The sequence below is a fragment of the Lutra lutra genome, chromosome 7 (genome assembly GCF_902655055.1).
Source record: "Lutra lutra chromosome 7, mLutLut1.2, whole genome shotgun sequence".
NCBI lineage: Eukaryota > Metazoa > Chordata > Mammalia > Carnivora > Mustelidae > Lutra > Lutra lutra.
In genome coordinates this window covers 137,653,581-137,681,250 of record NC_062284.1, presented here as the reverse complement: position 1 = coordinate 137,681,250, position 27,670 = coordinate 137,653,581, and the positions used below count along the sequence as shown (strand labels likewise).

Below are 27,670 nucleotides of genomic sequence, written 5' to 3'. Positions count from 1 at the left end.
GCCTTGCCTTCTCCATCTGTAAAATGGGGAGAACCGTGGTACCGGCCTCAGGGCAGATAAATGTAACCAACCAGGTAAAGCTCCTAGCACCAAACCTGGCACATGGAAAGCTATTGATGTTGCCATTCCCAGTGTTATTTCTGTAAGGACAATGACACCCAGTGTTTGCAACATGCTGTATTGTTATTGTGGACACTAAAATTCACAGTTAGTCATCAATGTCTTCAGTAGATATGGTAGTATTTGCAACGGGCCTCTGGGCTCCCCCCCAAGCTGACGCCAGGAGGTTGCTACTGAAACCACACGATGGCTCGATGCTGTGATGGACCATTTCCACCCTGCTGTCCACTTGCTTTTCTTCAAGGACAAGTAGCGCTGGAATATCTTAAAATCTACCTTGACTGGCAGGGAACACCCAGCTTCCTTACATAACGTCAAGGAGCTTTCAGCCCTTCACCTGATCCTTCATGGTATGCATGGGGGAAATAGAGGTCCAGAGAGGGGCAGAATTATCCCAATGTCCCCCAGCTGGTTAGCTGGGACAGAAGCCCCATTCCAGACTCTCATTTCAGTGTTCTCTCCACACCATGATGAACTGATGGTTGGCATGGTTGGCAAGATGAGGGCTCAGCTTGGAAATACATTTCTTGGTAGAAATATCTACCAGAACAAGCCTCCTACAGAGCTCTGTGTCACTGGGCTGGAGGTCAGGGACCTGGATTCTGGGCTTCTCTCTACCACTAACATGCTGTGTGACCTTGGGCAAGTCAACCAGCCTCTCTGGGCCTCAGCGCTAGACTCCACCGAGGAAGGGTAAAGGCAAGACCAAATGCTCCTGAAGGATCTTCAAGGTGCCCACGTTGTGCAGTTGTGTGAGAAGAAGCAACCATTAGTATATCAATACTATGACTATTATTACTTGTAAAAGCCTCATTAGGCCACGAAACCTGTGTCAATCACTAGCTCCCAGCAGACAGATGCCACAGTGTGCCTTCAACTTCCGCCACCTGTGACCTTCCAGGAGACACACCCACCTCAGGGGTGGGTCACTTTGCCAACGAAGAGAATATTCGTGGAGTTCTCCACAATGACCATCAAAAAGGGCCTGTTGAATATGACCCTTTGGGAGCTCATCGGAGCTGACTTGAACATGAAGATGGTCTCTGTGGCTGCAGCCGCTTTGGTCCCGGACTCGTCCACCTCCACCATGGCCTTGTGCACCATCTGCAGAGGAGACATCAGGAGTCACTGAGCCACCAGGGGCTGGGAGATGTCATCCCAGGAGACAGCAGTGCTTCTGCCTGTGACATCCCTGTCGAAGTCTCTGTGACACCAAGCAGGTAGCTAATGACACAGCTGTGTGGCTACCATGCACTGGGATCTGTGCCAGGAGGTGACTGACTGCACCTGTGCTGTCCATTGAACTGTCACGGCATCCCACAGCAAGGCTGCGACCCTCCAATTTTATAGAGAGGAAGGTGGCACAGAGAGGTCAAGTAATTGTTGGAGAACACACAGCTAGCGAGTGAAGGAGCTAGCACTTAATTCTTAGTTTTGATTGCTGAATGAGAGCTCCTCCTGAGACAGGGAGCTGCATATGGTTTCCCATGGTGCATAGGATAAGACACAATGTGAGATTTTTTGCTTCTTAAGGGAAAAGAGGAGAGTGAGAGAGAGAGGAAGAGAATGTAGAATGTGGAATGGAATGGAATGGAATGGAATGGAATGGAATGGAATGGAATGAAAGGAGCAGAGTGGAGTGGGATAGAATAGAATAGAAGAATAGCATGGCATGGCATAGCAGAGGAGTAGAAAAGAACAGATACCTCTGAAAGCAGGAGCTCAGGAGCTCCCGAGCTCACCTCAGACACCTGGATGCTGGAGTGGTTGGTGATGCCAGTCAAGTCAGCATGGCTGGTGAAGACGTCATTGATGCCCAGCATGGGGAGGACCTTCTCCAGCTGGTAGGAGCCCTCGATGGAGAACTTGGGAAGGTAGAGCTCAAGCTGCCTGGAAAGAGGACAGGAACATTCTGAGACTCTTCCCAGAGCGTTGGCTCCCCAGCTCATATCCCCGCTCTCCCCCTTCGGCTTTGTAAGCATCCTCCTGCCCCTCATCTAGAGCCCACCCCACTCTGGTCTTGGACCTGGGCTGTCCCAGAGGTCCCTGCCTACTCTCATGGCTCCTTCAGGAAAGCAGGTGGGTGTCCAGCCATGCTCCCTCAGGCTGGGCCAGGGCCTGAGGGCCGGAACCTCATGTGACAGCTCCAGGCTTGGAGGCCACTCCTGGGCTGGGTGAGACCTTCCCACCACGGCTGTGTCTCCCCAGAGGTGAGCAGGGCCAGACTGGTCCCATGTCACCTGCAGAATACCTCTTTGTGAACATCCTGAGCCACTTCCTCGGTGTCTTCTCATTCAGTCCATTCTCCAGCTGTCCCATCCTGCCCTCGCCGGGGAGGATGAAGAAAGCGGTGGCATTCCCTTGGTAGGGGACACCCACCACCTTGCAGGAGAGGTTTCGGTCCAGGAAGTAGTAATAATGGTCTTCCCCCTTCATCATGGGCACCCGCACCACGGTCTCCGAGGTCACATGGAAGTCCTGCTTTCGGGTGTTTTTGTGGTCAAAACTTGTCCTCCACTTAGCTAAATATCAAAATGGGAAAGACATTAGAAATTCTTAGCTGCAAACGAACAGTGTCAAGACAGTAAACCCATCAAGCAGAGAGTGTCCTCCCCAGCACAGTCTCCTCGGGGACAGGGACCGCAGAACTCCTGCAATAGGAAGGTGAGTCTTTTTATAACTTCGGGGATGTGCCGGAACTTCCTGTGGGCCTTTTCCTCTGACGTGGACCGAGCAAAGAGGATGCTTTTCATATCTTTGGAGGCCCTCAACCGCTGAATGGAGTTTGATTCTCTATTGTTGATTCAAGGTCAAACACCGTCGGGAAAAGGGTCAACAATACAGACGATGGACAAATCGAAACTACACCTGGGGGAGTTATTCTGTTTTTCGCTCTTTTCCCACTTTTGGATTTTGATCTATGTTTGGGAGAGAGGTTTGTAAGGTTCCTGGACACACAGGATTCTTGTTACGGAGAAGCCCTCCATTTGCCTTGCTGCTCCGTCTGATTCCTGCTGAGTCTCTACATCAGCGAGATACGAGTAGTTCTTTCCATCTAATTAGTATTCATCAGATTTGGAACCTACCCCAGGGCCCCTCGTAGCCTATGTCACAGTTGTCCCCTGCAGCCTGGTGTCCTAGAGAGAGCCCTGCCCTGGGAGACCAGAAATCGTGGATTCCAAGCTAGATGTTTGCTCGCCTTCTTTGCTCCTAGGAAGGGGGAGGAGTGAACAAGCCAACTATCTTCCTCTTTCCTCCTCCCTTCCCCTCCCTGCCTTTACTCAGTCCTGCCTTCCCACCCTTGGCCAGACCCCATATGGGCACCGAGGGGCTCAGCATCTAGAAGGAGAAGCAGACATGAGAGCCGAGGTGAGTAGGGGTAACCACAAGAAATGTCAAGGGAATGAAGATGAAGAGATTATCTGTCATGAGAGAGGGGGAGAGGACTCTCCAGAGGGGACAGGGGCTTGTCAAGGCATTTCTCGCTGAGGGAACAGCCCCTAGGAGGGCACAGGAGCAAGGATGTGGGGGAAGGGAAGGCCCTCCAAGGTCTCTCTTAGACCCGCAATCCTGCCCTGAGTGGTCGTACGGTGGCCGTGGCAGTCTCGTGCTTTAGATCCAGCGCGGAAGCTGTGACTCCAGGGCCCACGGAGAGGACCCAGCTCTTCCCCGGTGGGGGAGACAGCAGCCGGGGGTCACTGACACCCCTTTACGCCCTCAGAAGATGCCTGCTTAGCCTCGGCTGCCTATTGGCCTCACTCTGTCAACAGGCCCCAGAAGGGATTAAATCCACTCCCACTCCTTGATGCGTGTGGGGATTGGGTGCTCTTTTGACAAAAGCAGCAGGAAGGAGAACGTTCGGGCTGGTGCGCAAGGGTCTTACCTTTAAAGAAGATGTAATTCACCATAATCATGACCTCCGTGCTATCCAGGTCCTTCACCAAGTCCGCAATCTTGCCTTGAGTTTGCTTTGCCACGTAATCATTGATCTGCTTCTGGGCCCCTGCGGGGTCCCCAAAGTCAGTGGGGAAGGTGTCTGCCAGGTACAGCGTCTTCATGGCACTCAGGAAGGTGTCCTGGAGGTGCACCTCGGGGCTGATGAACAGGGCGTTGCCGAGGCTCAGCTGGACGTCCTCCCTGGGCTGGGCAAACTCCCACAGCAGCTGGTGGAAGGTGTTGTGGAGCTCCTCCTCCGAGCCCTCCTGGGGATGGACGCCCAGGCCTTCCAGGATCTGCTCCTTCGTGTGGGATAGTGCCCCCAGGGACAGCATGGCCAGGGTGGTGGAGATGCTCAGAGGGGAGAAGAAGATGTTCTGGTCAGGGGCAGCCGTAGCCAAGGCCCTGTAGAGGTCAAAGGCAAAGTCCCTGCTGGCGGGGGCCGCCGTGCTGAGCACGGGTAGCTCCTTGGCTCTCTTCTTCGTCTCCCGCGAGCGGGGGCGGAGTAGGCTGTCACCCAAAGGGGTAAGTAGCATCAGGCACAGGAGGAGGCAGAACTGCATCGTGGCCACTCCTCGTTCTGAAAGGCAGGTGGGAAGGGGTCCTCTGGAAGGGTGCACCGCTGGGGGGAAGTGCGTCAGGCACAGGTCCCAGAGAGGTGACCCCCTGAGTGGCAGAACCTAAGGGAGATGATGAGCCTGTGCAGTGGGGAGAGAGGTTTTGGGGAGAGCATGGGGGCTCGAGGACTGAGACTTGGTGGACTTGGGCATCTAAGGGTCAGAAAGGGAGGAGAAGGCAGAGCGTGCAGCAGACCTGAGGTAGGGGCTGGCCCCCCGGGGGCAAGAGTCAGTCCTCTCATCCATATCAGGACACATGCTATAGGGGGGTGGGGTGGGGGAGGGCAGGGCTCTCCCTCCTTTTGCCTGATCAGCATCTCTGAGGTTCCCAGGGAATGAGAAGCCTTCCTTCCAAGTGGCCTCTGACTGTCACTTCGACCCCTGGGGACAGAATTTGCAAGGTCTGGTGGCCCTTTTATGAACTCAGACCAACTACCCACCCCACGGGCCCCTCAGATTGTTGGTCTACCCTTGTTTACTCAGCAGATACATACTTCGCATTTCCCAGGTTGCAGGCAGGGTGCCAGGCTCCAGAGACTCATTGGTGAACAGGCAGATGCCAGCTGGTTCTTTCCTCCTCTCCCTTGGGGGGCTGTGCTAGGACCCCAGGGCCATCCTCAAGCCTCATCAGAGGTGCACGCCTCCCCCGCAACCCCGGGAGGAAATTCTGCACTCTTAACGTAAACACTCCAATTTCCCTCCTATTCTATGAGGGCTGAATTGTGTCCCCCAGACTCCTATGTTGAGGTCTCAACCCCTAGCCCCTCAGAATGTGACTATATTTGGAAACAAGGTCTTTAAAAAGGTCATGAAGTCAAAATGAGGTCTTCCTAGGGGGCCTTGATCCAATCTGGCTGGTGTCCTTGTGAGAAGAGATTAGGACCCAGACACACACAGAGGGGCGGCCATGTGGGGACCAGGGAGGAGACCAGCATCTGGGAGTCGAGGAAACAGCTTTGCCAAAACCTTGAGCCGAGACCAGTTTTCTATTCTGTGATGCTTTGTCACAGCGGCCTGAGCCAAACATCTCCTCTTCCTTCCATCCCCCAGATGAGGGGGCCAACTAGATGGGCCCTGGGGGGTCTTCAACCCCTCTTCTCCTTCGTTCTTCCCGCCCACCTCCCTAGATCCCTCCTCTCCAACCAGAATCCTTCCTGTGCCCAGGCCTGCCAAAGTCCCCTGTGCTCCTGGTCCCCTGTGATGAGCGCAGACTCTGCAGCCTCCTGGGTTCAAAGCTCGGCCCTGCTACTTCCTACTAGTGCGGTTTGGGGCAAGTCAGTCATGCCCCGTGCCCTGTCCCCCACCTGTCTGTACAGTGAGGGTGACGCTGTACCTGGGCCAGAGAGTGGCCGGGAGCTTTAAGGGGTCAGCATAGGGCAAGCGTTGCGGTTGGGCCTGGCGCAGATCTGGTGCGTGGAAGGGTCAGCCGTGGCTGTTGCAGCTTCAGAGTCAAAGGCCCACCGAGATGCCCCAGTTCCTCAGCTATGCTGTGGGGTACACGCTCTCACCGCACCCTTGCTCTTGTGGGGGGGCCGGCGGCCTGTCTGCTGAGGAAAGCTCTCAGTGGTGAGAACTTCCCGCGACTGGGTGGTCTTCTCCCATGGACAACATGTCATCAGGTCCCTGGCCTCAGGATCCTCCCAGAGTCACATGACCCCCCCCAAACCCCAACGCCAAAGGGCCCCAAACAGCTGCATTGGACATTGCATACAAAGTGGCCCACTGTAGGGTGTGGGGGGATGCCATTGACCTTGGGGGTCAGGCAGACCTGGGCTGCAGTCCTGTCTTTGAGCAAAATCAAATGACCTGAGCAGGTCATGCCCACCCACCCTGGCCTCCACGTTGCACCTGAGCTCACAAAGGAGGCTCATCTAGAATGTTCTGTCTGCAGACACTCCGGACCCCCAGAGCCCCACACAGCAGCCTCCACAGTTATGGAGGTTCCTCGTACCCGCCTCCGTGGACCTCACACCCACTGGCAGAGGCAGGTTCTGCTACTGGCACTATTCAACAGAGGCGTCCTCTGAAGCTCAGAGAGGCCGAGCCACTGGCTGGTGGGGGCCCAGCTTGGGCTCAGACCCAGTTCTGACACCGCGATAATGTGATAATGTGATGTGCCCTAAACCGCTGTGCCACGTGGCTTCCCTGGATGCCTGGCCCTCCTTCCGTGTGACAGCCCCCGGTCTTGTTGTCCCCCACCCTGGCAGCCAGCACCGTAGCTGCGAATCTGCAGATGATTCAGCAACAGGGTCCGGGCTTCCCAGGCTAACACCCCCTTTCTGTGTGCACCCTGAGAGTGCGGGTCTTTAAAGGACGTGGCGGGGTGGTTTAATCTCTGTGTCCTTTGAACTTGTTAATTTTACAGCACAGTATGGTCCCTCCCGTAACGTGTCCGGGCGTCAGGGTAGCGGGACGGAGCTGAGCAAACATTCAGCTCCACACACACCCCCCCCCCCCGCCCCCATTATCACAGATTAACACCCAGCTGATAATTACTTTAAAGGAAATGCTTTCAAGGAAGAGTTGCAGACACAAGGGAGTGTCCTGCTTGGATGGAGCCCAGGGCTCAGGCAGGAGAGAGAGTTCTGGCCTCCTGTCCTTGCAGATGCCCGGTGGCCTTGGGCCAGTCCCTGTCCCTCTACAGGCCTCACTGTGTTCATAATCAACTCAAGGTCTGTCATGTGCTGTGGCCAGTAACCTTTCTCTCCACCAGTTCCCCACCCCGGACCCCGCCAAACAGCAGAGGTCTGATGGGCCACAGCCGCTTTCCTGGCGCCCCCTGAATCTTCCTGGACAGCTGGGTCTCTGTGGAGGGGACCCCAGCTTCATCCACTCTCCCCTGGGCTGCAGGTTTGGGACCTAGAACTCTCACTCCTTTGGGGCCCACTTTATCTCTTATGAAAGCCAGACACTCTACAGACATTATGACATTGAACCATCCACGAGAGTCAGCATCATGAAGACCATTTCACAGATGGATAAACTGAGGTTGAACAGAATAACACAGCTTGTCCCAGCTAATGTGTGATGGAACCAGGATTGAAATCCAGATTCCTGGGACTGGTGTACACACTGCCTCTTGTCTTCCTTTCATGGTTCTGAGACATGATACCTCGTTCCTCCTCTCCTGTAGCTCCTGGGGAGGATCCCTGGGTGTCACTCAAACTGTTCACCTGTATGAGCTCATTTATCCTCCTCCACAGCATCTCGGAGCTGGTATCGTCATCACGATACAGAGGAGGAAACAGAGGGTCAGAGAGATCTCTTCTGAGAAAATGGGGCTTCAGGGAGCTCGGTTCAGGTTTCCCAGGTTCCCAGCCTGTGCCATCACACCCCTGGTCTCTGGTGGAAATATGCAGCTTTGACAGAGTTTTGTGTTAATTTGAAGCTGGGGCGAGTCTGCTCCAGGCCCTGGGAGCCTTGCCCTTGGGAGACCGGCTCTCAGGGAGATTGGAGCCTGGCCCAACTGACTCTCTAGGCCCCTGATTCCAGTGTTTCTGCAGATGGGCCCAAGGTCCAAGGGAGGAGAGCAGATCATTCAGGTTCCTCTGGCATCCCAGGCCAAGGTGACGTGAGCCGGCTGGTGCAGGCGGGTGCGGGCAGGCACTGGGGCAATCCTCCCACTGATCCCCACTACCCATGGACTCAGAATCTGCTTCATTTATTCCAAATGTTGGGCAACAAAGTTCTACCAGGTCAACTTTGGACTCAGCTGGGGGAGGTGGGTGGCGGAGGTCTGTCCACTGATTGCAAAAGGAGATGTGAGCCTTGGGACACAGGCAGAGAGGGAAAAACAAAATCCCAGTTTCCTCGATCCTAAAGATCTGGGAGAGCTTCCTGGCAGCAGTGACTCAGGGAACTTTCTTAGCCTTCCTCCCCACCTCCAGACCATCAGTGAGGTTTGTGGGTTTCTAGCTCCAGAGCGGCTCTGACATCTGCCAGCCTCTCCCCATTTCACCTGCCATGTCCTCCAGAGGCCCTGTCACTTTTCACCCACCCGCTCCCCTTCTCCTCCTGCCCCCAGAGCCATTCTGAAGACATCTCCCTTGGTCCCCCACCCCGGGTCACAGCGCCCCACCACGTAAGAAGGTCATTGCTGCCCCCAAGGTGTTGAGGGGCAGGACCAGCTTCTCCCTGGGCCTCGGGCCCCCGCTTGAATCCCACTGCTGGTGATCCCTTGCGCGCACCTGGCCCCTCCCTCTGTGTTGTTATGCTCTGTAATGGCCCCTTGATTGTCTTGCTGCTCTGCTGTGATGTAAGCGCGAGCCCACACGGGTTTGCTGGGGCCTTCCAGCATTCCGGCCTCTCTCCCCGACAAAAACATGTGCTCCCAACAGAGAGGACCGGCACCAACCCTGCTCTCCCTGTGAGATTTGCAGTCAAGGGCTGGATATTTTTGCAGTCAAATGCTCTACCACTGAGCTATACCCCCTCAGACCCCTTTTTGGAATGAACGAATGAATGAATGAATGAATGAACGAATGAATGAATGCCTTCTCTGTGGCTCTGGGGTTTTAGACCCCATGCTGGACATGGAGCCAGGCTGGGCTCCCAGGACTTGCCAGCTCCTGTCCTGCTGCCTGGCTCCCATTTCCCGTTTCTTTCTTAAAAACTATTTTATTGAGGTCTGACTGACATACCAAAAGCCATACATCTTTCCCATGTACATCCGCGAAACCACCACCACCAACAACACATCCCTTGCCTCCTCCTTCTATTGTATTTTTTGCCAAGGGCCCCAGCCTTAGGAAAACTGAACAGTACACTTATTTTATGTCGACATTTTGCTTATTTAACAAAATGCCTGGGCCGCCTGGGTGGTTCAGTCGGTTTAAGTGTCTGCCTTCAGCTCAGGTCAAGATCGCAGGGAATAGAGCCCCACATCGGGCTCCCTGCTCAGAAAGGAGCTTGCTTCTCCCTCTCCTTCTGCCCGCCCCCGCTGCTTGTGCACACACTCTCTCTCTCATTAAATAAGTAAAAGCTTTAAAAACAAAACAAATAAACAAGAACCAAATTGCCAAACAGCGTCTGGAGCTCGAGCAGCCAGCCTCCGGGCCGGGCAGCCCTCACTCAGGGAAATGGAGATGTTCCATACCTTCTCCTGATTTCTCAAGGTCCAAGATTGCAGGCACGGAAAACAATACAGAAGCGCTCTGGGTTACGGAGCCTGGCCTTGGGGACCAGAAGCTTCGTCCCCACAACCTAACTTCAGGGTTTCTCCACCTCCTCCCTGATCTTTATCGCAGGGACTTTCCCGTGCCTTGTCGGGGGTCTACTCACTGGATGCCAGCACAGCCCTGTCTCCAGCTGCACCAACTACAAATGTCTCCAGCTGTTGCCAGATGTGCTCCAGGGATAAAGTACCTCCTGGGTGACAGCTAGCACGAACTGAATCTTCGAAGCAGCCGTGCATCTTGCCTATAGGGACACTGAGGTGCAGCCATGTGGAGGGTCGTGCCCAAGTTCACACAGCCAAGGGTGGGGTTGGGGGGACGCTGCTGCTTCCAAGGCCCTGGCTGCTTCCCCATTACCGCAGAGAGTTTTCCTGGTCGCTCTGGGACAACACCAGAGCTTTGAAGCCCCCCAGATCCCATAACCCGAGTCCTGTCTTCACCGTTCCCCACATACCCTTAAGCCCATGGACCCCCCGTCCATCTTCAGTACCTGTACTTACTCTGTCCCACAGCCAAGTGTGCACGCGGTGGAGGTCACAGTCCCTCGTGCTCAGTGAAAAGCCGAGTGTTGGGACTGGAACCAGCATTTGCCACTGACCTTGGTTGGGCCCTGACTCCACCCACCTTGGCCCTGCCCCGTCCTGTCCCGCAGGCTTCTAGCCAACCCACGGGCTGCCGACATAGCCACCGGAGCTCTGACCCAGGCCACCAGCTCACTGCCCTGCCGCTGCCAACCCCACACAGACCCCTGTTTGCTTTCAACGGCACAGGATCCCCCAGGGAGGGCACCGGCTGCTGGCATTCCAGACACAGAAAAAGGGACACCCTCTGGTCGGCCTCCCTTTCTCCAGGTTGATTCCATATCTCCTGCAGCCACTAGGCTATACATCTGAGGAAGTGTGGTGTGAGCCCAAGATCTCCGCAGCCCTGTGTGCTTGCTGGATTCATTTACAAGTGAGAGTCTGGTGGAAACTAGAGGGACTGCGTGTCACCACAACTGGATGAAGGGACCATTGTTTCCAATCCCTTGGCTGTGCGCATAACTTAATTGAGGCTCAGAAAGATGGAGGAACTTTTCAGAGTCATGCAGCAAATTAGGGACAATGTGGGGCCAAGTGCCCAGATCACCAACTTCAAGGTCAGGGCTCTCTACCTGTATCTAGGATTTTGGTAGGCTCATCTGGACTCCCCTTTCCAACCTTGAAACGGGGACTTTGGAACTCAGCCCCATGATTCCAAGAGCACTTCTAAGATGCTGGTGCAGGGTGCTGGCTCAACCCTTGTCTCATTCCTAAGGTCCCCATGCCCCGGTATTAGGTGACCCGTGTGTGGCCATGACCCAGATGTTGTGTGGGTGAGCTGGGGTGTGGAGTTGGCAGAGGAGACAGGGGGCTGGACATTGCCCAGGAGAAACAGTCTTGGTGTTTGGCAAACAGGGTCCCTCTACTGCCTCTAAGACCAGGAGGAGACTGAACTCAGCTTTAGTCTAGAGCCTAACACAGTCACTACCAGACATCGAGCACTTGCTTTGTGCTCACTGCCTTCCTAATGCGCAGGAAGGTGGGTACTAGTATGCCCATCGGATCAGTGAGCAGGCAGAAGCAGAGAGAAGTTAGGTAATCAGCCCAAAGTCACACAGCTAATAAAGAGAAGCATTAGCAAGAAGAAAGCTAGGTCTTTTCTGTCCATTGTGCTATGTGATGTTGTAAAAGTCCATTTCTTCAGAACGTAGAGATTCTTAAACTATGCTCTGTAGGGTGGAAATCATATTACGCACCTATGCGGGGGTGGATAATCTTCCCCCCAAAGATAACCACGTCCTAAAGCCCAGGATCTGTGAATCTTCCCTTATATGAAAAAAGGGACTTTGCAGATGGGACAAAGTTAAGGATCTTGAAGTGGGGGAGGGGCTAGCACAGATCACCCAAGTAGGTCTTTCTTTTTTTTTTTTTTAAGATTTTATTTATTTATTTGACAGAGAGAGAGAGAGAGATCACAAGCAGGCAGAGAGGCAGGCAGAGAGAGAGGAGGAAGCAGGCTCCCCGCTGAGCAGAGAGCCCGATGTGGGGCTCGATCCCAGGACCCTGGGATCATGACCTGAGCCGAAAGCAGAGGCTTTAACGCACTGAGCCACCCAGGCGCCCCCACCCAAGTAGGTCTTAAACATAATCACAGGGGTCCTTCTAAGTGAAGGCCATGGGAAACCCGAATCCGAAGAAGCAGAGTGATCATGGAGGCAGGAGAAGACCACGCGATGTGGGGATGCTGAGGAGATGTGATGGGCAAGGATCTCCAGAAGGAAGCCCTGCTAACTCTTGATGTTGACCCAGTGAGACCTGTTTTGGACTTTGGACCCTTAGGAATTGTAGGAGAATAAATGTGTGCTGTTTTAAGTGACTAAGTTTGTATTAATTAGTTATAGCAGGAACAGGGAACGAGTGCAATATTCCCCAAATGGATATTGGATATAAATGGATATTGGGAAGATGGGACTGACCACGATAGGAAGGACTTCTCCGGCTCTGTGTGCTGCTCCTGGAGACAACCCATGGCCTGCATCTAAGCCTGTGTTATAAAGAATATCTTGAGAATTTGGGGAAAGTCTGTGGCCACCCCGACTTCCCCTTGCTGCTCAGAAAGGGCTCTGAAGGAAGTGGGCAGAGACTGGGTGGGTTCCAAAGAGAAAGGTTTGGGGGTGAGGTCTCAGGGCATGGTGACCCGTGTTTAGCCCGCTGGGGCTCCCATAACAAAATGCCATAGACTGGGGGACTTAAACAACAGAATTTATTTTCTCACACTTCTGGAGGCTAAAAGTCCGAGATCAAGGTGACATCAGATTTGGTTTCTGGTGAGATGTCTCTTCCTGGCTTGTAGATGGCACCTTCTGACTGTGTGATCACATGGGCTCTTTGGGCGTAAGGAGAGAGGGCAAGAGGCAGCTCTGATGTCTTTATAAGAAAATCCTCTTTGTATAAGGACACTGTTCCTGTGGGATTAAAGCCCAGCCCTGAGGACTCATCTAACTGTAATCACCTTCCCAAAAGCCCCCCTCTCCAAATACAGTCACATTAAAGGTTAGGCCTTCAACATGTGAATTTTGAGGGGACACACTTAAGTCCATAACAGCCACAGCGAGAGAGTAGGATGGGTTGGTGGCCATAAAATAGGAATTTAAAGGACTCAATAGGTCAAGATAGATTTATTTTCCCATTAACACCAAGAGCCGCAGAGAGTGCCATCTCAATAGGTGAGTTTTTCCCTGGGCATAGGTGGGTTCTATTTAGCCCACTGAGGGCTACAATGCTGAGCAGAAATGCCTTTAATGAAATGGGGGCCATTACTGACCCAACTGCCTGGACCCTGACACCGTCAGGCCACTTCACCTGTTCAAGGGACCTGCGGCGTATGAAGTTGTAACTTGCTCTAGAGGACGGGGTTGTGACAAAAGATGAAATGTGAGACTAGTTAGCATCTGCGGGGCACCAAAGACGTGTGCTCTACGTATAATAACTCATCCAAAGCTCGAAACGGGCTTCCGTGTTAGGTAGCTTCGTTGCCATTTTACAGATAAGGGAACTGAGGCACAGAATACCCCATTCCCCATACTGTTATGGCTTGAACTGTGTCCCCCCCCAAATTGAAGTCCTAACCTCCATCATAACCATAAAGTTAACCTTATTTGAATATAGGGTCATTGCAGACAGAATCAGTTAAGATGAAATCATCCTGAAGGGGGTGGACCCTTGATCCCCCATGACCAGTGTCCTTATAAAAAGGGGCAATCTGGGCACAGACACACACAGAGAATGCCACAGACGGCCAGCACACCACCGGAAGCCGGGAGGGAGGTCCAGAACAGATGCCCCCTTACAGCCCTCAGAAAGAACCGCCCTGCCGATGCCTTGGCCTGGGACTTCCAGCCTCCTGAACTCCCACATAATACATTTCTGTTGGTTAAAGCTCCCAGGCTGTGGTGATTCGTACCGACAGACCTAAGAAGCTAATCCACACAGACGTTGGTGGCGGCCAGATTCAAACCCAGACATTCTGGCTCCAAAGTTTATGTTCCATACCTGGGAATTCTGTGGCTTCTTGATAACTCCCAGGAACATGGGTACCAGGCCTCTCTCCCCACAGGTGCTCAGAGCAGGGAGCATGGCAGCCACTGGCCTTTGCTCTGCCACTGATGAGAGGAGCACCTCACCTTCCCAGGCAGCCAGGGAGGAAACGAGCTCTTTCCTGCCCCTCCCCTACCACACTGAGTCCAAGCCAGCGGCTCCTAGATCTGTAGCTTCATGGGACCCCATGTCCACCCTCCCGTCTCTGCTGCTACAGCTGCTGGGGTGGGGCTCTGTGCCCACTTATGGGGTGGGGAGTGGGAAATGAGATCCGGAGAGGTCAAGTGCCTGCCCCACAGCACAGGGTTAGAGGGGAAGCTGGGGCTGCACCCCTCCTTGTTTCCACCCAGATTTCAAGTGCCTCCCCCCTCCACTGGGGAGATCCCCTGCTTTCCCGGCTGGACCCCACCTCGTCACTGTGTGCTGAATGGCAGGAAGAATAACGGAGAGAGCCCACGTGGCATCTCCACACCCACTTAGGAGAGCCATGCACACGCATCATTCCACTGGCATCTGGGGGTCCTAATGCTCATAGTGTTCCCATCACCGCCCTCTGCCCTCCTGCTGCTAAGTGCAGGAAGGTTCCATTTTTCCTCTGGAAGAGACCTACTGAAATCACAAATGCATGTGGCCCCTCGGAGCGCTGAACACTGGGTCCCCAAGAAGCGGGTTCCCCAAGGGGCATAACAAGTGCTACCCAAGGAGGGGACCCCATAGGGGAGCAGCAAAGGAGAAGAGAAGGAGGCCAGGGCACCACTCTGGGGGATAAGTTGCCCTGCCTGGAGTCTTTTTTTTTTTTTTTAATTGATTTCTGGGTTTAATGTTCCAAAAGGGCATTTAGAAATCTGAGGAGTTGGCATAAATATTTACCCAATCAATGCCAGGGATGAGTCAACGAGGTGGTGCAGAACAAACAGCTCAGGGACCTTGTTCAGGGCAGAGCATTTTCCATTCATTCATTCATTCATTCATTCACCAAATAGCAGCTGAGCCTCAGCCACACACCAGACCATACAATCAACCCAGGGGCCAGGTTCTGGGGTGAGTGAAAGGAACGCAGGTTGAACAGAGCCCTGCCTTCCAGATGTTCTGTCTAATCAGGGCCAGGGGAGCAGAGACTACTGTCCGCCCACCACGTTTGATGGTAGGATGGCAGTCCGCCTTGGGGAGGGCGTGAGGCATTTGTAGGAAATCCTGGCAGATTCTCAGAGATGGGGAAGGGGGCTCTCTGGAGACTGGGAGCCTGCAGGGAGCAAAGGCCTGGAGTGGAGGCTATTCCCCAGCCTGGGGAAATAGCACGTTTCCGTGGCTGATGTCACTGGATGTGAGAGTGCAGGAGGAGGGACTGAGGTAGAAAAGGCAGGTGGGGACCAGGTCAGCAGGGCATTGACTGTGGGTAGAGGACCTCGAGCTTTATCTTGTTGGCAATAGGGAGCCACTGAGGGCTTCTGATCTGGAGAGGGACAGACTTCATCAGAATACGGGAGCATCACTCTCAAGGCTGGACTGAGGGTGACAGCTCCGCTTTCCTCCCCTTCATCACACCCAGGCTTCATGTTCCCACTCCCCTAAGCCACACCAGGACCAGGCCCTTTCACCCGATGGGCTTGAATCCACCCACCCATCTGCCTCCATAGGGACAGAGTGGGCAGTGTCAGCCTGGGCCGGACTTCAGCTCCTGTCCAGCTCTTAAAAACCAGAATTCAACTTCCCAGCAAGTGCAAGGGAAAGTGGACCAATATTTTCAGTAACGTAACTGCTTTTCAGCCAACCAAACCAGGGGTAGAAAGGAGGGTCTGCACTCCTCTGAGCATGGGAGGGCACAGGGTCCTGTAGCATTTCCAGTACCTTGTCGGTGTAGCTCGGGACCGGTATGATGAGCTCAGCACTTTCCTCCTCTGGGACTTTCCTTTACCAGTGTTGTTCCCAGGCTGTCCTGTCCAGCTCAGGGTTGTGCTTTAGAAGCCAAGGGAGAGAACCTCAAAACCTCCCCTTCCCATCCTCTCTAGCTTCCTTCCACAACAGCGTTCCCACCATAAGCTCTTGCCCTAGATACTGGTTTCCTGGTTTCCCACAACAATCTTATTCTTGTATCTGTAGCATGATGTGGGCTGGGGACCACCTCCCATAAAGCCTGGATCATTGTGACTCTGGATCTGTCATCTCAATGCTAGCCTGTCTCTCCAGGCGCCAGTGGAAATCAGGGTTCGTGACAGCAAGACTCCTGGCCTCTGACGCACTGGCCTGACAAGAACACGCCAGGGCCCGGCTGGGGAAATGCGTTTGCCGCACATTCCTGAGATTCAGGACAAACACCGCCAGGGGCGGCCGGCCTGCCTCTTCCTGTAGGAAGAATAGAGGTTTCTTCTCTAAGACTCTGGGTAAACCCTGGCCAGAGAATTCACCCCACATAGTACAGACATCTGAGTGGGGCCATCTGGGTCAGTCCCTATCAGCCAGGTGAGGAAGCAGACCCAAGAAGGGAAGAAATTGGCCTGAGGCCCGGAGCTGATCAGCAGAAGAGTAGAACATAAGCACGGGCCCCCAGGCTCCAATCTCATGTTCTTCCTTCTTTCTGCTGTGCATCTTTGACCTTGGCCGTTGATCCTGGGGGACTGGCCCCATCTCCCAAGTCAAAGGAAGGGAAGGGACAGTGCCACCCCGGGGAGGGGGGAGCTGCCTGCCTTGCTGAGCCTTCCTCACTAGGTCGCCATGGTGACTACTTTGGTGCTTTCCCAGTGAAAGCCTTCAGAGCCCCGCTCTAGAAATAAGGCGTCCACTCTGCTGGGGACAGCCAACTGCTGACATTGCTCCCCCCTTCCATATACACCTTGCCAAACCACTGGAACTTGGGACATCTCACCCCCATGTCCAGGGCAGGGCAGAGCAAACCCCAAAGGTATGGAGAACAGGGATGCATTTATTGAGTACCTACTATGTGCAAGGCACCAAAACATGTTCCTCATAGCCATCATTGTATTTAATCCCTTCAACCACCTAGCAGAGTTTCTCCCACTATCCAGGATGGTGCTCAAAGAGGTGAGATGATCTGCCCTGAGAGCTGGGTGTCTTGTCCACACTTATCTCATACCACCTACGTCCCTCACCCTCACCAACAGCTTCTGTCCAGGATATCAGGATCTTCTGTGTCCACCACTCCAAACACAGAGCTGCTCACACCGAGCCCCGCCCCGGGCCACATCATCCTGCTTGTAATAGAAGAGCCAGCCCTGGGAGGGCTATGGTTTCGTGGGGTTGACAACCTTGCCCAGGAAGACGATGCTCTGGGTATTGGTGGAAAAGATCACCACGAGGAAGGGCCGGTTGAACCGAAGGACTCTGCGATTGTGCTGGGCAGACATAAAGGTCACAAAGCTGCCAGTGGCCGCTGCTGCCTGGGTGCCAACCTCATCCACCTCCAGAATAGCTTTGTGAAAACTCTGGGAAGGAAATCACAAGGGTTACCTCTAAGAGAACATGAATCAGAACTTAGGGAAGCCTGGACGAACCAGAGATCGCTGGAGATCAACACTGCAGGCCACTTCCTGGGGATCCCACAGCAAGAACATCTACACTGGGGAGATCTGTGAGCTGGATGACCTCTTATTTATAGGAATAATTATTTCATTTTTTAAAAAAGATTCTATTTATTTATTTGACAGAGAGAAGAGCACAAGCAGGCAAAGTGGCAGGCAGAGGGAGAGGGAGAAGCAGACTCCCCACTGAGCAGGGAGCCTGATGAAGGGCTCAGTCCCAGGACCCTGGGGTCATGACCTAAGCGGAAGACAGACTCCTACCTGACTAAGCCACCCAGGTGCCCCTCAGAATGATTATTTCTATCAGCAACTGAACACTTACTATGTGCCTAGGGCTCTTTTTAAATCTTCATAGCCATCCTAGAAGGTTGATATATTACGGCTGTTTTACAGACCAAGACACTCACTCACCCTTCAATGCCATAAGAGGAAGACCTGGAATTCAACTCTGCAACCCAAGGCTCTACCCTGGCGTGCACTTCTGTCTTCTTAACTAAAGTCATAGGTCTCTTTCTCCTATCAAAGTGATCTCTGATACACACACCCCGGCCAACCTCGTTGGTATCCTCCTTCAATTTTATCAATGCGTTTGTCTATACATTGTGATCTGTGAAGCCCGCTTTGCTGTGACAACTCTCTGAGGACAGCGGTGGGATGAACGTGAGATCCCCAGTGCCAAGTACCATGCCAGCATGGGAGTGGGCTGGTTCGAGGATGCCCATGTCTGCAGATGGCTGAATGAAACCCAGACTCTGAGATTTCACGTGGGACAGAGAGAACACCCATAACCCAGCAGTCCCCAAGGGGCAGAATTTCCCTACCAAGTCTCCAGGCATGGAGGGCCACGATGACTTACCTTGGACACCTGCAGTCTCCGCTCTTTGGTGATGCCAGAGAGGTCAACCTCCTTCGAGAACAGGTCCATGAAGCCCATCTTGGGCAAAATCTGATCTAACTGATAGGAGCCAGAAATGGAGAACTTGGGGAAATGTAGCTCGAGCTTCTTATAAAAATACCTGAAGGAGACATGGGGTTACACAAGTGAGGGACCCCAGCGCACTATGCTCCTCTTGACTGCACCCTCTAGCTGGCCCCACTGCATCTGACTTTGCTCCAGTGTCCCCAGGGACTTAAGGCCAGGGCCCTTCGCCCTCAAGACTGCTCTCTGCAGGAACTCCCTTGGGAGATCATCATTAGCAGAGGGGGCTTTCTGTGGGCAGGCCAGGTGCCCAGGGAGATGAAGTCTCCCTGTGTGGTAGCTTTCCCTTCACCTCTGTTGGGGTCCTATGGTTTTCACTTACATGGGACCAGATGATTTTTTTGGCTAGAATTCCTCTGTCACATAAGCTGTGCAAATTCTCCATCCACATGTGGCCTTAGGCTGAGGCCCTTATCTATGGGCCCTCATCTATAAATCTGAGGCCCTTATCTATAAATTTTTCCCATTTATAGCCCCAGGGTGATAGAAAACTACTTCCTTGGATGGGTGGATGGGATCTTTTGAAGTCCCTCTGTGCTAGGAACCTTGACGGGAGGTCTACCCACTCACTGCACAGTTGGGCAGACCCTCGGAGAGCCAGTGTCATCTCACCCAAGTCTTGTGCACTGTAAGGGCTACATCTAGAACCAGGAATCTTAACTCCTAGCCTGGTTCTCTTTTCACTAATGGGGCAAAAATCGTATTTCAGATATAACAAGAGAGTTCATCAGCGAGGGAAACCCATGGAAAGGCTTAAAGCAAATAAGAATTCTTTCATAATTTGACAACACCCCCATGTAGGGCACTGGCCTTCCTTAGAAGGGTCCATCTGAAGGGCAATGCTGTAGACTCAGCACCACAGGTTACATTGATCACCTCTTCTGAAGCAAGTTGTTCCACCTTGTTAGCATCTCTGGAGTCAAGACCTCCTCCACATTCGCCATTTTCCCTTGGTCCGGAAGGATGAAAAAGGCCACCATGTTTCCTCGGTAATCCATCCGCAGCACCGAGCATGGCAAGAATCGGTCATGAAGATACCAGTGGTGCTGTGTGTCCTGCAGCATCATAGGTATCTTGACAACAGTATTCTCATCCACGTGGAAGTCTTGGGTAGTGGTCATCGAGGGAACAAATGGTTTCTCCCACAGAGCTGAAGGGAAGATGGAAAGAAGGCACAGGGCACCTGGGGACTAGCAGGCCAACCGTTTAACCAAGGGAGTGTCTCTCCCACAGCCGTGGAGATGCCCCCCCTTACTATTTCATCACGGTGTACCACTTAGGTCCTTCAAAACCTGACCTGCCTAAGAAATGGACTCTCTCAGGGCTCATTTAGATTCTAAAATGGGAGATACAAAAGGATATCAGCAACGTTGTTTCATGTCTTCACCATTTTTTAAAAAAATTTTTATTTAGGGGCACCTGGGTGGCTCAGTGGGTTAAAGCCTCTGCCTTCGGCTCAGGTCATGATCCCGGGGTCCTGGGATCGAGCCCAATGTCGGGCTCTCTGCTCGCCAGGGAACTTGCTTCCCCCTCTCTCTCTCTCTGCCTGCCTCTCTGCCTACTTGTGATTTCTGTCTGTCAAATAAACAAATAAAAAATCTTTAAAAAAATTTTTTATTTACTTATTTGTTTTATTTACTTATTTCTTTTAGAGAGAGAGCGAGAGAGAGTGCAAGAACAGGGAGGGATGGGGGAGAAAGATGGGAAAAGAATCTCAAGCAGACTCTGCACTGAGCATGGAGCCAGACACAGGGCTCAGCACCATGACCCTGAGATCATGACCTGAGCTGAAACCAAGAGTCAGACACTTAACCAACTGAGTCACCCAGGCACCTCAGGTCTTCACCATTTAATTTACATTGCCAACCTGATGTTTATGTAGTTGTAGCTTAATATGACTTTGTAGTGCATTTTCTTGGTTAAAAACGAGGTTGAGCAATCTTTTGTATGTTTATTGACCAACAAAATGTCCCTCTCTCTTTTTTTTTTTGTCTTGTTACATCAGTGCTAGTTCATGTTCCTCCCTGTATTTGTGTAGGGTTGTTTCTTAGTGGTTTGCAGGAGTCCTTTCTGAACACTAGTTGTCTATCAGTAGTGTGAGTTGTAAATCCCTTGTCTCTCTCTCTGACTTGCCTTTTCACTCTAGTAATGGTGTGTTTTGAAATTCTTAACTTAAATGCAGTGAACACATGAGTCTTTTTCTTTGTGGTTAGGACTTCTGTGTCTTGTTTAAGACAACTTTCCCTTCAAGGTCATAAAGATTCTCCCTTACATGATATTCTAGGAGATTTAGTCTTCCCTTTTGCAAAAAGGACTATCCTCCACCTAGAATAAATACTTATTGTTGGTTGAAAGGAGGGGTCCAAACCCATTTTGTTCCCCTTGTGGGTACCTAGCTGTCCCAGCACCAGTGTTCCATCATGGCAGTGACAGGGGTGATGCCAGCTTGGACAAATACCATATGTCTCTGTATCTATCTGTATCTATCCATAGGGCCACTTCTGGACTCTATTCTGGCCTCACTATTCTGTCCCATTAGTCTATTTGTACTTCACAGCCTAAATTAATATAGATTTATGATAAGTCTCACCTTCTGTCAGGTAAATTTCCCATCTTAACTATTCTTGGCCTTTTGCATCTCCATATACAGTTTAGAATCAGCTTATTAACTGCCACCAAAAAAAAGAAAATCTGTTAGGCTTTTGATTGGGATTGCATTAAATATTTAGATTAATTCATGAGAGAATTGACATCTTTACATATTAAGTCTTCCTTTTCATGAACATAGTATATCTGTACTTTTGAAAATTTAAGTCTATTATCTCTCAAGATAATCTTCTCTACAGAGATCCTATGCATCTTTTGTTTGTCTTCTTCTAGGTACTTTTCAGTTTTGAAGGTAAGCCACAGTTGTTCTCCCCTTTACCATGTGAGAGTGAGAGAGTGAGGCCTGGGGCTAAATTTACATCCCAAAGTGTTGGGTAAGACGTCTCTATCTCCTTCCTATTTCTAGGGAACCTCTCACTCTCAGGCCAACAACACTAACCCAACTGGAGCTAAGTCTCTTTCAGGAAGAGAGCACCCAAACCCTTCTTTATATTCAGAGCTTTGTGTAGGTTGATGGTGTATACTATACATTTAAATTACATTGATGATGTGTACTCTACATTGAAATGGTTCTATAAAATATTGTGCAGCCATTAAAGTGAGATCTAAATAAAGTTTTCAATAGCATAAAGCTTGCGTGCACACACACACGCACACACACAAATGCATGTAAAACCTGGTAAATCTGAATAAAGTCTGTAGATTGCACCAATGTCAAATTCCTGGTTTTGTTTTTGTATGACAGTTTTGTGAGATATTATCTAACCTGGATGAAAGGTACACAGGATCTCTCTGGACTATTTTTGCAACTTTTTATAAGTTTATGGTCATTGCAGAATTAAAAAGATTTTTGAAAAAGTTTTCAGTGGTACATAAATAATTCCATGTGTAGAATGCAAGCGATGACTGATTTGGCTGGATTGTTAATCTGGGACTGTTTCCCAGAATCTGTTCCCTATAGATTCTGGGTTCAAGGTGGTTACAGTTGTGAGATTGGGAGGTAGATGTGAAAACAACCCTCACATGCTGAAGGTCTTCCCAGGAAGATTGGATGATGGACAGACCTAGTGGAGCTCCCTGTCCTCCAGGTTGTCCATGCTGTCCTCCAAGTTCATTGTCCAACATTAGCCCTCCAGAGCAATGTGTCCCTAAGTCACTACCAGGTGCCTAGCATGGGCCTCTCCAAAGTTCCCCCTACATGAACCCACTGTAGTGGTTGGATGTGCCTGGCATATAGATCCTTAATAAGGTCCAAACTTTCACCTGCACCAAGGACTTCACTCTGTCCATCCAATGTTGTTTCCTCTAGGTCTTCATTTGCCTAGAGTTGAGTGAGGTCCAATTCCTATAACAATCCCCTTTCCCTTAATAATCATGGTGTCTTTGCTCCTCTGATGGAACACTGATGATACACACTGTACAAATCTGTCCCCATGCTGTGATTTCAACTGTTAATATGTGTGTGAACGGAAGACGGGAATGAATTAAGTGAAAACATTAACACTGGTTGCCTCAGGGTGGTAGGATTATGGGTAATTTCTACTTCTCTTTTATATCTTTATGTGGTTTTTAAATTTTTTTATTTTTAAAGATTTTATTTATTTGAGAGAGACAGAGATAGGGACAGAGATAGTGAGAGAGAGCACAAGTGGGGAGAAGAAGGAGAAGCAGGCTCCCCAGTGAGAAGGGAGCCCAATGCGGGACTCAATCCCAGGACCCTGAGATCATGACCTGAGCTGAAGGCAGGCTCTTAACTGACTGTGCCACCCAGGCTCCCTCTTTATGTGTTTTCAAGGGTCTTTGGAATGGGCATTGTTATCATTAGATAAATTACAATTACTCTAATTATTTATTGAGTATATATAATTGTCAGAGATTGACAAACCTCTTTCGCAAAGGGCCAGAAGGCAAATATTTTAGGCTCTATGGCAACTGTTTATCTCTGTGGCTGTGTGAAAGCAGCCAGAGACAATACATAAATGAGTGGGCATGGCTGTGTGCCAATAAAACTTTATTAACTAAAACAAATGGCCCATCAGATGTGGCTGGGGGCAGTAGTTTGCCTATCCTTTTAGATCCTCTTCTAAGGAGTACACAAAAATGTCACATAATTTGATCCTCAAAACAAAACTTTGAAGGAAGGACTCTTATTATCCTTACTTCAAACAAACAACCTGCCCTGCTTACACCATTGATAAGTGACAGAGCTTCGCTATGAACCCAGCAGTTCACCTTGTGCATTTCATACATTACTGTTATGAAGAAAATAAGAAAATATGTCTAAAGACATGAGGAACCTCAATACTACACAATCTTAAATACCTGATGCTCTCTCTCTTTTTTTTTTAAAGATTTGTTTATTTATTTATTTCACAGAGAGAGATCACAAGTAGGCAGAGAGGCAGGCAGAGAGAGAGATAGAGGAGGAAGCAGGTTCTCCACTAAGCAGAGAGTCCGATGCGGGACTCGATCCCAGGACCCTGAGATCATGACCCGAGCTGAAGGCAGAGGCTTAACCCACTGAGCCACCCAGGTGCCCCCTGATGCTCTCACATGAATCTGCTAAGGATTACTTGACCCTATCTGACCCCATCCATCCACTTTCTCTTTTTTAAATACCTAATCCATCCACAAATCAGAAGAAGAGAGAAGCTAGAGGATCTACCAACAAACCGAGTCTTACCTTTGAAGTAAATGTAATTCACCAGCACCATTGTGATGTCCGTGCTCAAGTGGCTGACCAAATCTACAATCTTTCCTTGAGTTTCCTCTTTGACGTGGTCATTGATGAGCTGGGTGGTGCCCACAGAATTGTGGAAGTCAGTGAGGAAGAGTTTGGATTCATAGAAGGCCATGCTGTCATTAAGAAATCCCGGAAGGATCGGCAGGTCCTGGCTCAGGAACAGGGCATTGCCCATGTGCATCTCCAGCCCGTTGCCCGGGAGGTGGAGAGTGTGCAGGAGGTGCTGGAAGCCCCAGTGGATGTCCTGCTCAGACAGCTCCGTAAGGTTGAAGCCCAGACCCTCAAGGATCTGGGTCTGGCTGTGCGAGCGGGCCCCCAGGGACAGCATGGCATAGGAGGCAGAGATGCTCAGTGGGGAGAAGAAGATGTTGCTCCCAGGACTTTGGGAAGCCATCAGGTGGTAGAAATGGAGAGCAAAGGCTGTATTGCCTGGGGCAATCTTGAGGCTGGGGGAGCCCTCACCTGTGCTTGAAGCCTCCTGATGAGGGTTGCCCGTATGATCCTGGAGATAGTGCTCAGGGTTCACTTGACCATGACAAAGGAGCATCAGTCTGGCCAGAAGGAAGGGCAGGAGGTCGGCAAGATGCATCTTCTGAGCTCTCCCAACTATAGGAGGAAAGAGAGTACCCAGGCAATTCCCCGACAGAACACTCAACCCTACTGAGAAGTCGGGCAAGAGCAGGATGATAAGTGACACCATGAACTTGTGCAGATGACCCTGCAAGCGGCTAGCAAACACCTGGCACTTTCCCAGAGTGTAGCAAAGATCATGCTTTAGATGAACAAAGCCGTCTCCTCATGACCACACCCCCTGCATTTCCCATCCTTCTCAGCTCTGCAAGGCACTCGCCCCTTTTCTCATCCCAGAGACTCCAAAAATGACTTCATCAGGTCACCTAACTGGTAAGTGTCTGAGCTAGAGCACAAAGTCTCCAGACTCAGCCTGGAGTTCTTGTTACCATTCACATTTATTCCTTCAGCCCGGGGACCCACTGCAGCAAAACACCAAAGGTTATTTTAACTTCTACTCCACCAACACCCGTGGTGTGCTTTACAGTTTACAACATCATTTTAATGCCATTTTGTTTGACCCTCTTATCTCGGTAAAGGTCAGTAGAATGGGCATTCTTACCATTGTTCCATGCAGATAAGATCTCTGACGTTCAAAAACTGATCTGCCCAAAGTCCCAGGAAAAGGACTGGTCTCTTCTCCTAGTAAATTTCACCTGCCCAAAACAGGGTGCTCAATTTTCCACACCAAATCTGCCCTGCTGCCCTGGTTCTCAGCCCCAAACCCGGTTGTCATCCCTAATCTGTGTCTGGCTCTCCACCTCCCCACCTCATTCAATCTTTCTGTATGTCTGACAGGGTCTTCCCATGACCCCTGAGCCTCTCCACTGTTGTGACCCTCACTTAGGCCTCCAGTGTCATTCACCCAGACCAGGCGTCAGAAAATTTTTCCTGCAAAGGGCCAGAGACTAAACGTCTTTGGCTCTGCGGGCCATACGGTCATGTTACAGCTGCCCAGCTTGACTATGTTGGCTGGGAAGAGGTCACCCACATGACATGCTTATGTGTGGCTGGGTTCTGGTGAAACTTTATTTATGGACAATAAAATGTGAATTTCATATGCTTTTCATGGGTCACAAAATATTGTCCTCCTTTTCATTTTTTCCTACCATTTGCAAATTTTGTATTTATGTTTATATCTTATATTTATGTTATATCTTGCATTCTTAGCTCAGGGGCAAGACAAAAACAGGCAGTGGGACAGATTTGACCCACAAGCCACCGTTTGCTGAGCCCTGACTTAGACCGCTGTTGCTTCCTACCTGGTCTTTCTATTCTGTTTTCCACCCGGGAGTTGGAGTGACCACTTCACTCACCAACTTCACACCCGTCCCCAAAGCATGGCTTCCTACCAAGCTGTAATCCCTTCTCCCGCCCTAACCTTCACAAGTGTATTTCTCTCTGGCTTTGCAGCAAGCTACCTAGAATTCCACTCTGCCAGGCACCCTCCAAAAGCACCTGGATCAGGAGCCAGAAGACCTGGGTCCTGAGTCCTGTGTGGCCTTGCGTGAGGCTGTTTCTGGGCTTGGGCACCGGATCCCCCACTGGTGCGATAAGAAGGTTGTGCAATCACGCGTAGGGGGTCTTTCCAGCCAGGAGGTGTCACCTCTGGGTCATTCCTGGTCTTAGCACTGGAATTTTTATGCTCCAGAAGCGCCAGTCCTGGGCAAACTAGGATGATTATCACCCTCCCTTTCAAGTCTCAATTGTAGCCATCAGAGCGTTACTCACGGTCAGTCCTGGTGTGGCCCCCCAGGCAGCTGTCTGAGTGCTAGAGGAAGCCGAGGAACGTGGCCTGGCTTTATGAAGCCCAGGAAGGTTGGCAGAACCTGTCAGCTCCACAAGCACCACCTGCCACCTCCCCTATTAGGTAATTATTAATGAACAGACCTATGGGTGCAGCATGGAGTCTCAACACAGAGAAACTCCCCTGAAAGCTGGCTCAACCCTCTCAGGGATGACCCCCCCCTTCCCTCCAGGGAGACTCCAACAGAGTTCGCCCCTTGCTGTTTATGTCATGCACTGAGGTTTGCCTGGCACATCCTTCCCCCTGAGGCCAGGGGGCCTGTTAGTGGATGTGGTCTCCCCATTGCCCGTCATTGGCCAGGTGAACTCAGGCACATCTATTCCCTTCTCTGGGTTTGTCGGGCCGCCCATCCCATCCACCACCACCTCTTATAAAATGAACAGGTGGACCAGACTAGGGGCAGCGAACCCCAGTGCCTTCACAAATGTGGTAAGGCTGCTTCCAGGGTGACATAATGAGGAATGGTGGGCATGTGGAACTAGAGAGGGTTAGCTCTCTGCAACCATCAGGACCCATTAGGAGGGGCTGGATCCTGCCCTGGGCCTTCAGTTTGCAATCCTGGACTATGTGATTGCCCAGACACCTTCCAGCTCTAAAGGTACATGAGTCAGTGACAGAACCCTCTGAGATGCCACATTTTGGCCTTCAAGGACAATGCAACCTGGGGCAAGGGTGGCATGGGGTAGGAGCAAACCCCTCCATGGGCCAGGAACCCAACTACACCCTTCCTTTTTAATTATGGATCTTGAAGCTGCTTTATGTACAGTGATCGGTGAGCTTGGGCACCCTTGGACCATTCTGGGGCAGTTGAATATGGGGTGACATACAGCTGTTTCTTAAGCCTGATGGGGAAGGAAGAGATGTGGCCCTTGGTGTCCTGAATTAGATACCCTTGGCATTCAGGTTTCCGTTAGTTGGCTTTTCTGAATGTGTCTCCAGGAGCTTGGGGCTTTGACTTCATTGGAATGTGTACCACTGAGCACCAAGATTGGGCTGGGATCCCGGAGCTGGGCAGAGCAGTGGCAGGGGCAGTACAAGCACAGACGTGGAGGCAGCTGGCCCGAGGTCTCCATCTCAGCCTGTAGTTGGGCTCCAAGAAGTTCAGGGGCCGCGTCCAAGTTTACACGACAGATATACGTCAACACCAGGGCAAGAGAGGAACATGCCATGCCAGGTAAGAGTGAAAACCCATTACCCACTTGCATCCTCCTCTGTTACCACACACATGCACACCACCCCAGGAGGACTGTCTTTATCCTGTTTTACAGATAAGAAAACAAAAGCCCAGAGAAGTTGCCAGCTCAGATTCCAGGGTTAGAGCAAAGCCCGTGTTCTTTCTCTGCTTGGAGAAATCTGCCGTTCTTCTCAAATAACAGCTCTGGTTTTGTTCTCAGCAGGAACCCACTTGCTAGAACACATGTGGCACACAGTAGGGGCTCCAACAATAGTCACTGAGTAAACGA

At 51.3% G+C, this 27,670-nt stretch overlaps 2 protein-coding genes across 4 annotated transcripts; both read right to left on the bottom strand.

Annotated features, from left to right (window-relative positions):
• Positions 1-162: 162 nt before the first annotated feature.
• SERPINA5 (serpin family A member 5) lies at positions 163-10,441 on the bottom strand. Of its 3 annotated transcripts, none has more exons than XM_047738874.1 (5): positions 10,338-10,441; positions 4,004-4,636; positions 2,372-2,642; positions 1,863-2,010; positions 163-1,224 (listed from the first exon to the last, which is right to left on the bottom strand). In XM_047738874.1, the coding sequence occupies exons 1-5, from the start codon at positions 10,432-10,434 to the stop codon at positions 1,036-1,038; spliced, it is 1,338 nt and encodes a 445-aa protein (XP_047594830.1). In that variant the 5' UTR covers positions 10,435-10,441; the 3' UTR covers positions 163-1,035. The 3 variants fall into 3 exon arrangements, with proteins under 3 accessions (XP_047594830.1, XP_047594831.1, XP_047594829.1); XM_047738875.1 differs by having other exon boundaries at positions 10,348-10,432; XM_047738873.1 differs by having other exon boundaries at positions 4,004-4,736; positions 10,348-10,429.
• Positions 10,442-16,871: 6,430 nt separating this feature from the next.
• On the bottom strand, positions 16,872-26,206 carry SERPINA4 (serpin family A member 4). Its single transcript, XM_047739330.1, has 5 exons — positions 26,132-26,206; positions 23,771-24,436; positions 19,357-19,630; positions 18,358-18,517; positions 16,872-17,405 (listed from the first exon to the last, which is right to left on the bottom strand). Exons 2-5 carry the CDS (start codon positions 24,417-24,419, stop codon positions 17,205-17,207), a joined length of 1,284 nt encoding a protein of 427 aa, XP_047595286.1. The 5' UTR covers positions 24,420-24,436; positions 26,132-26,206; the 3' UTR covers positions 16,872-17,204.
• Between the last annotated feature and the right edge of the window lie 1,464 nt (positions 26,207-27,670).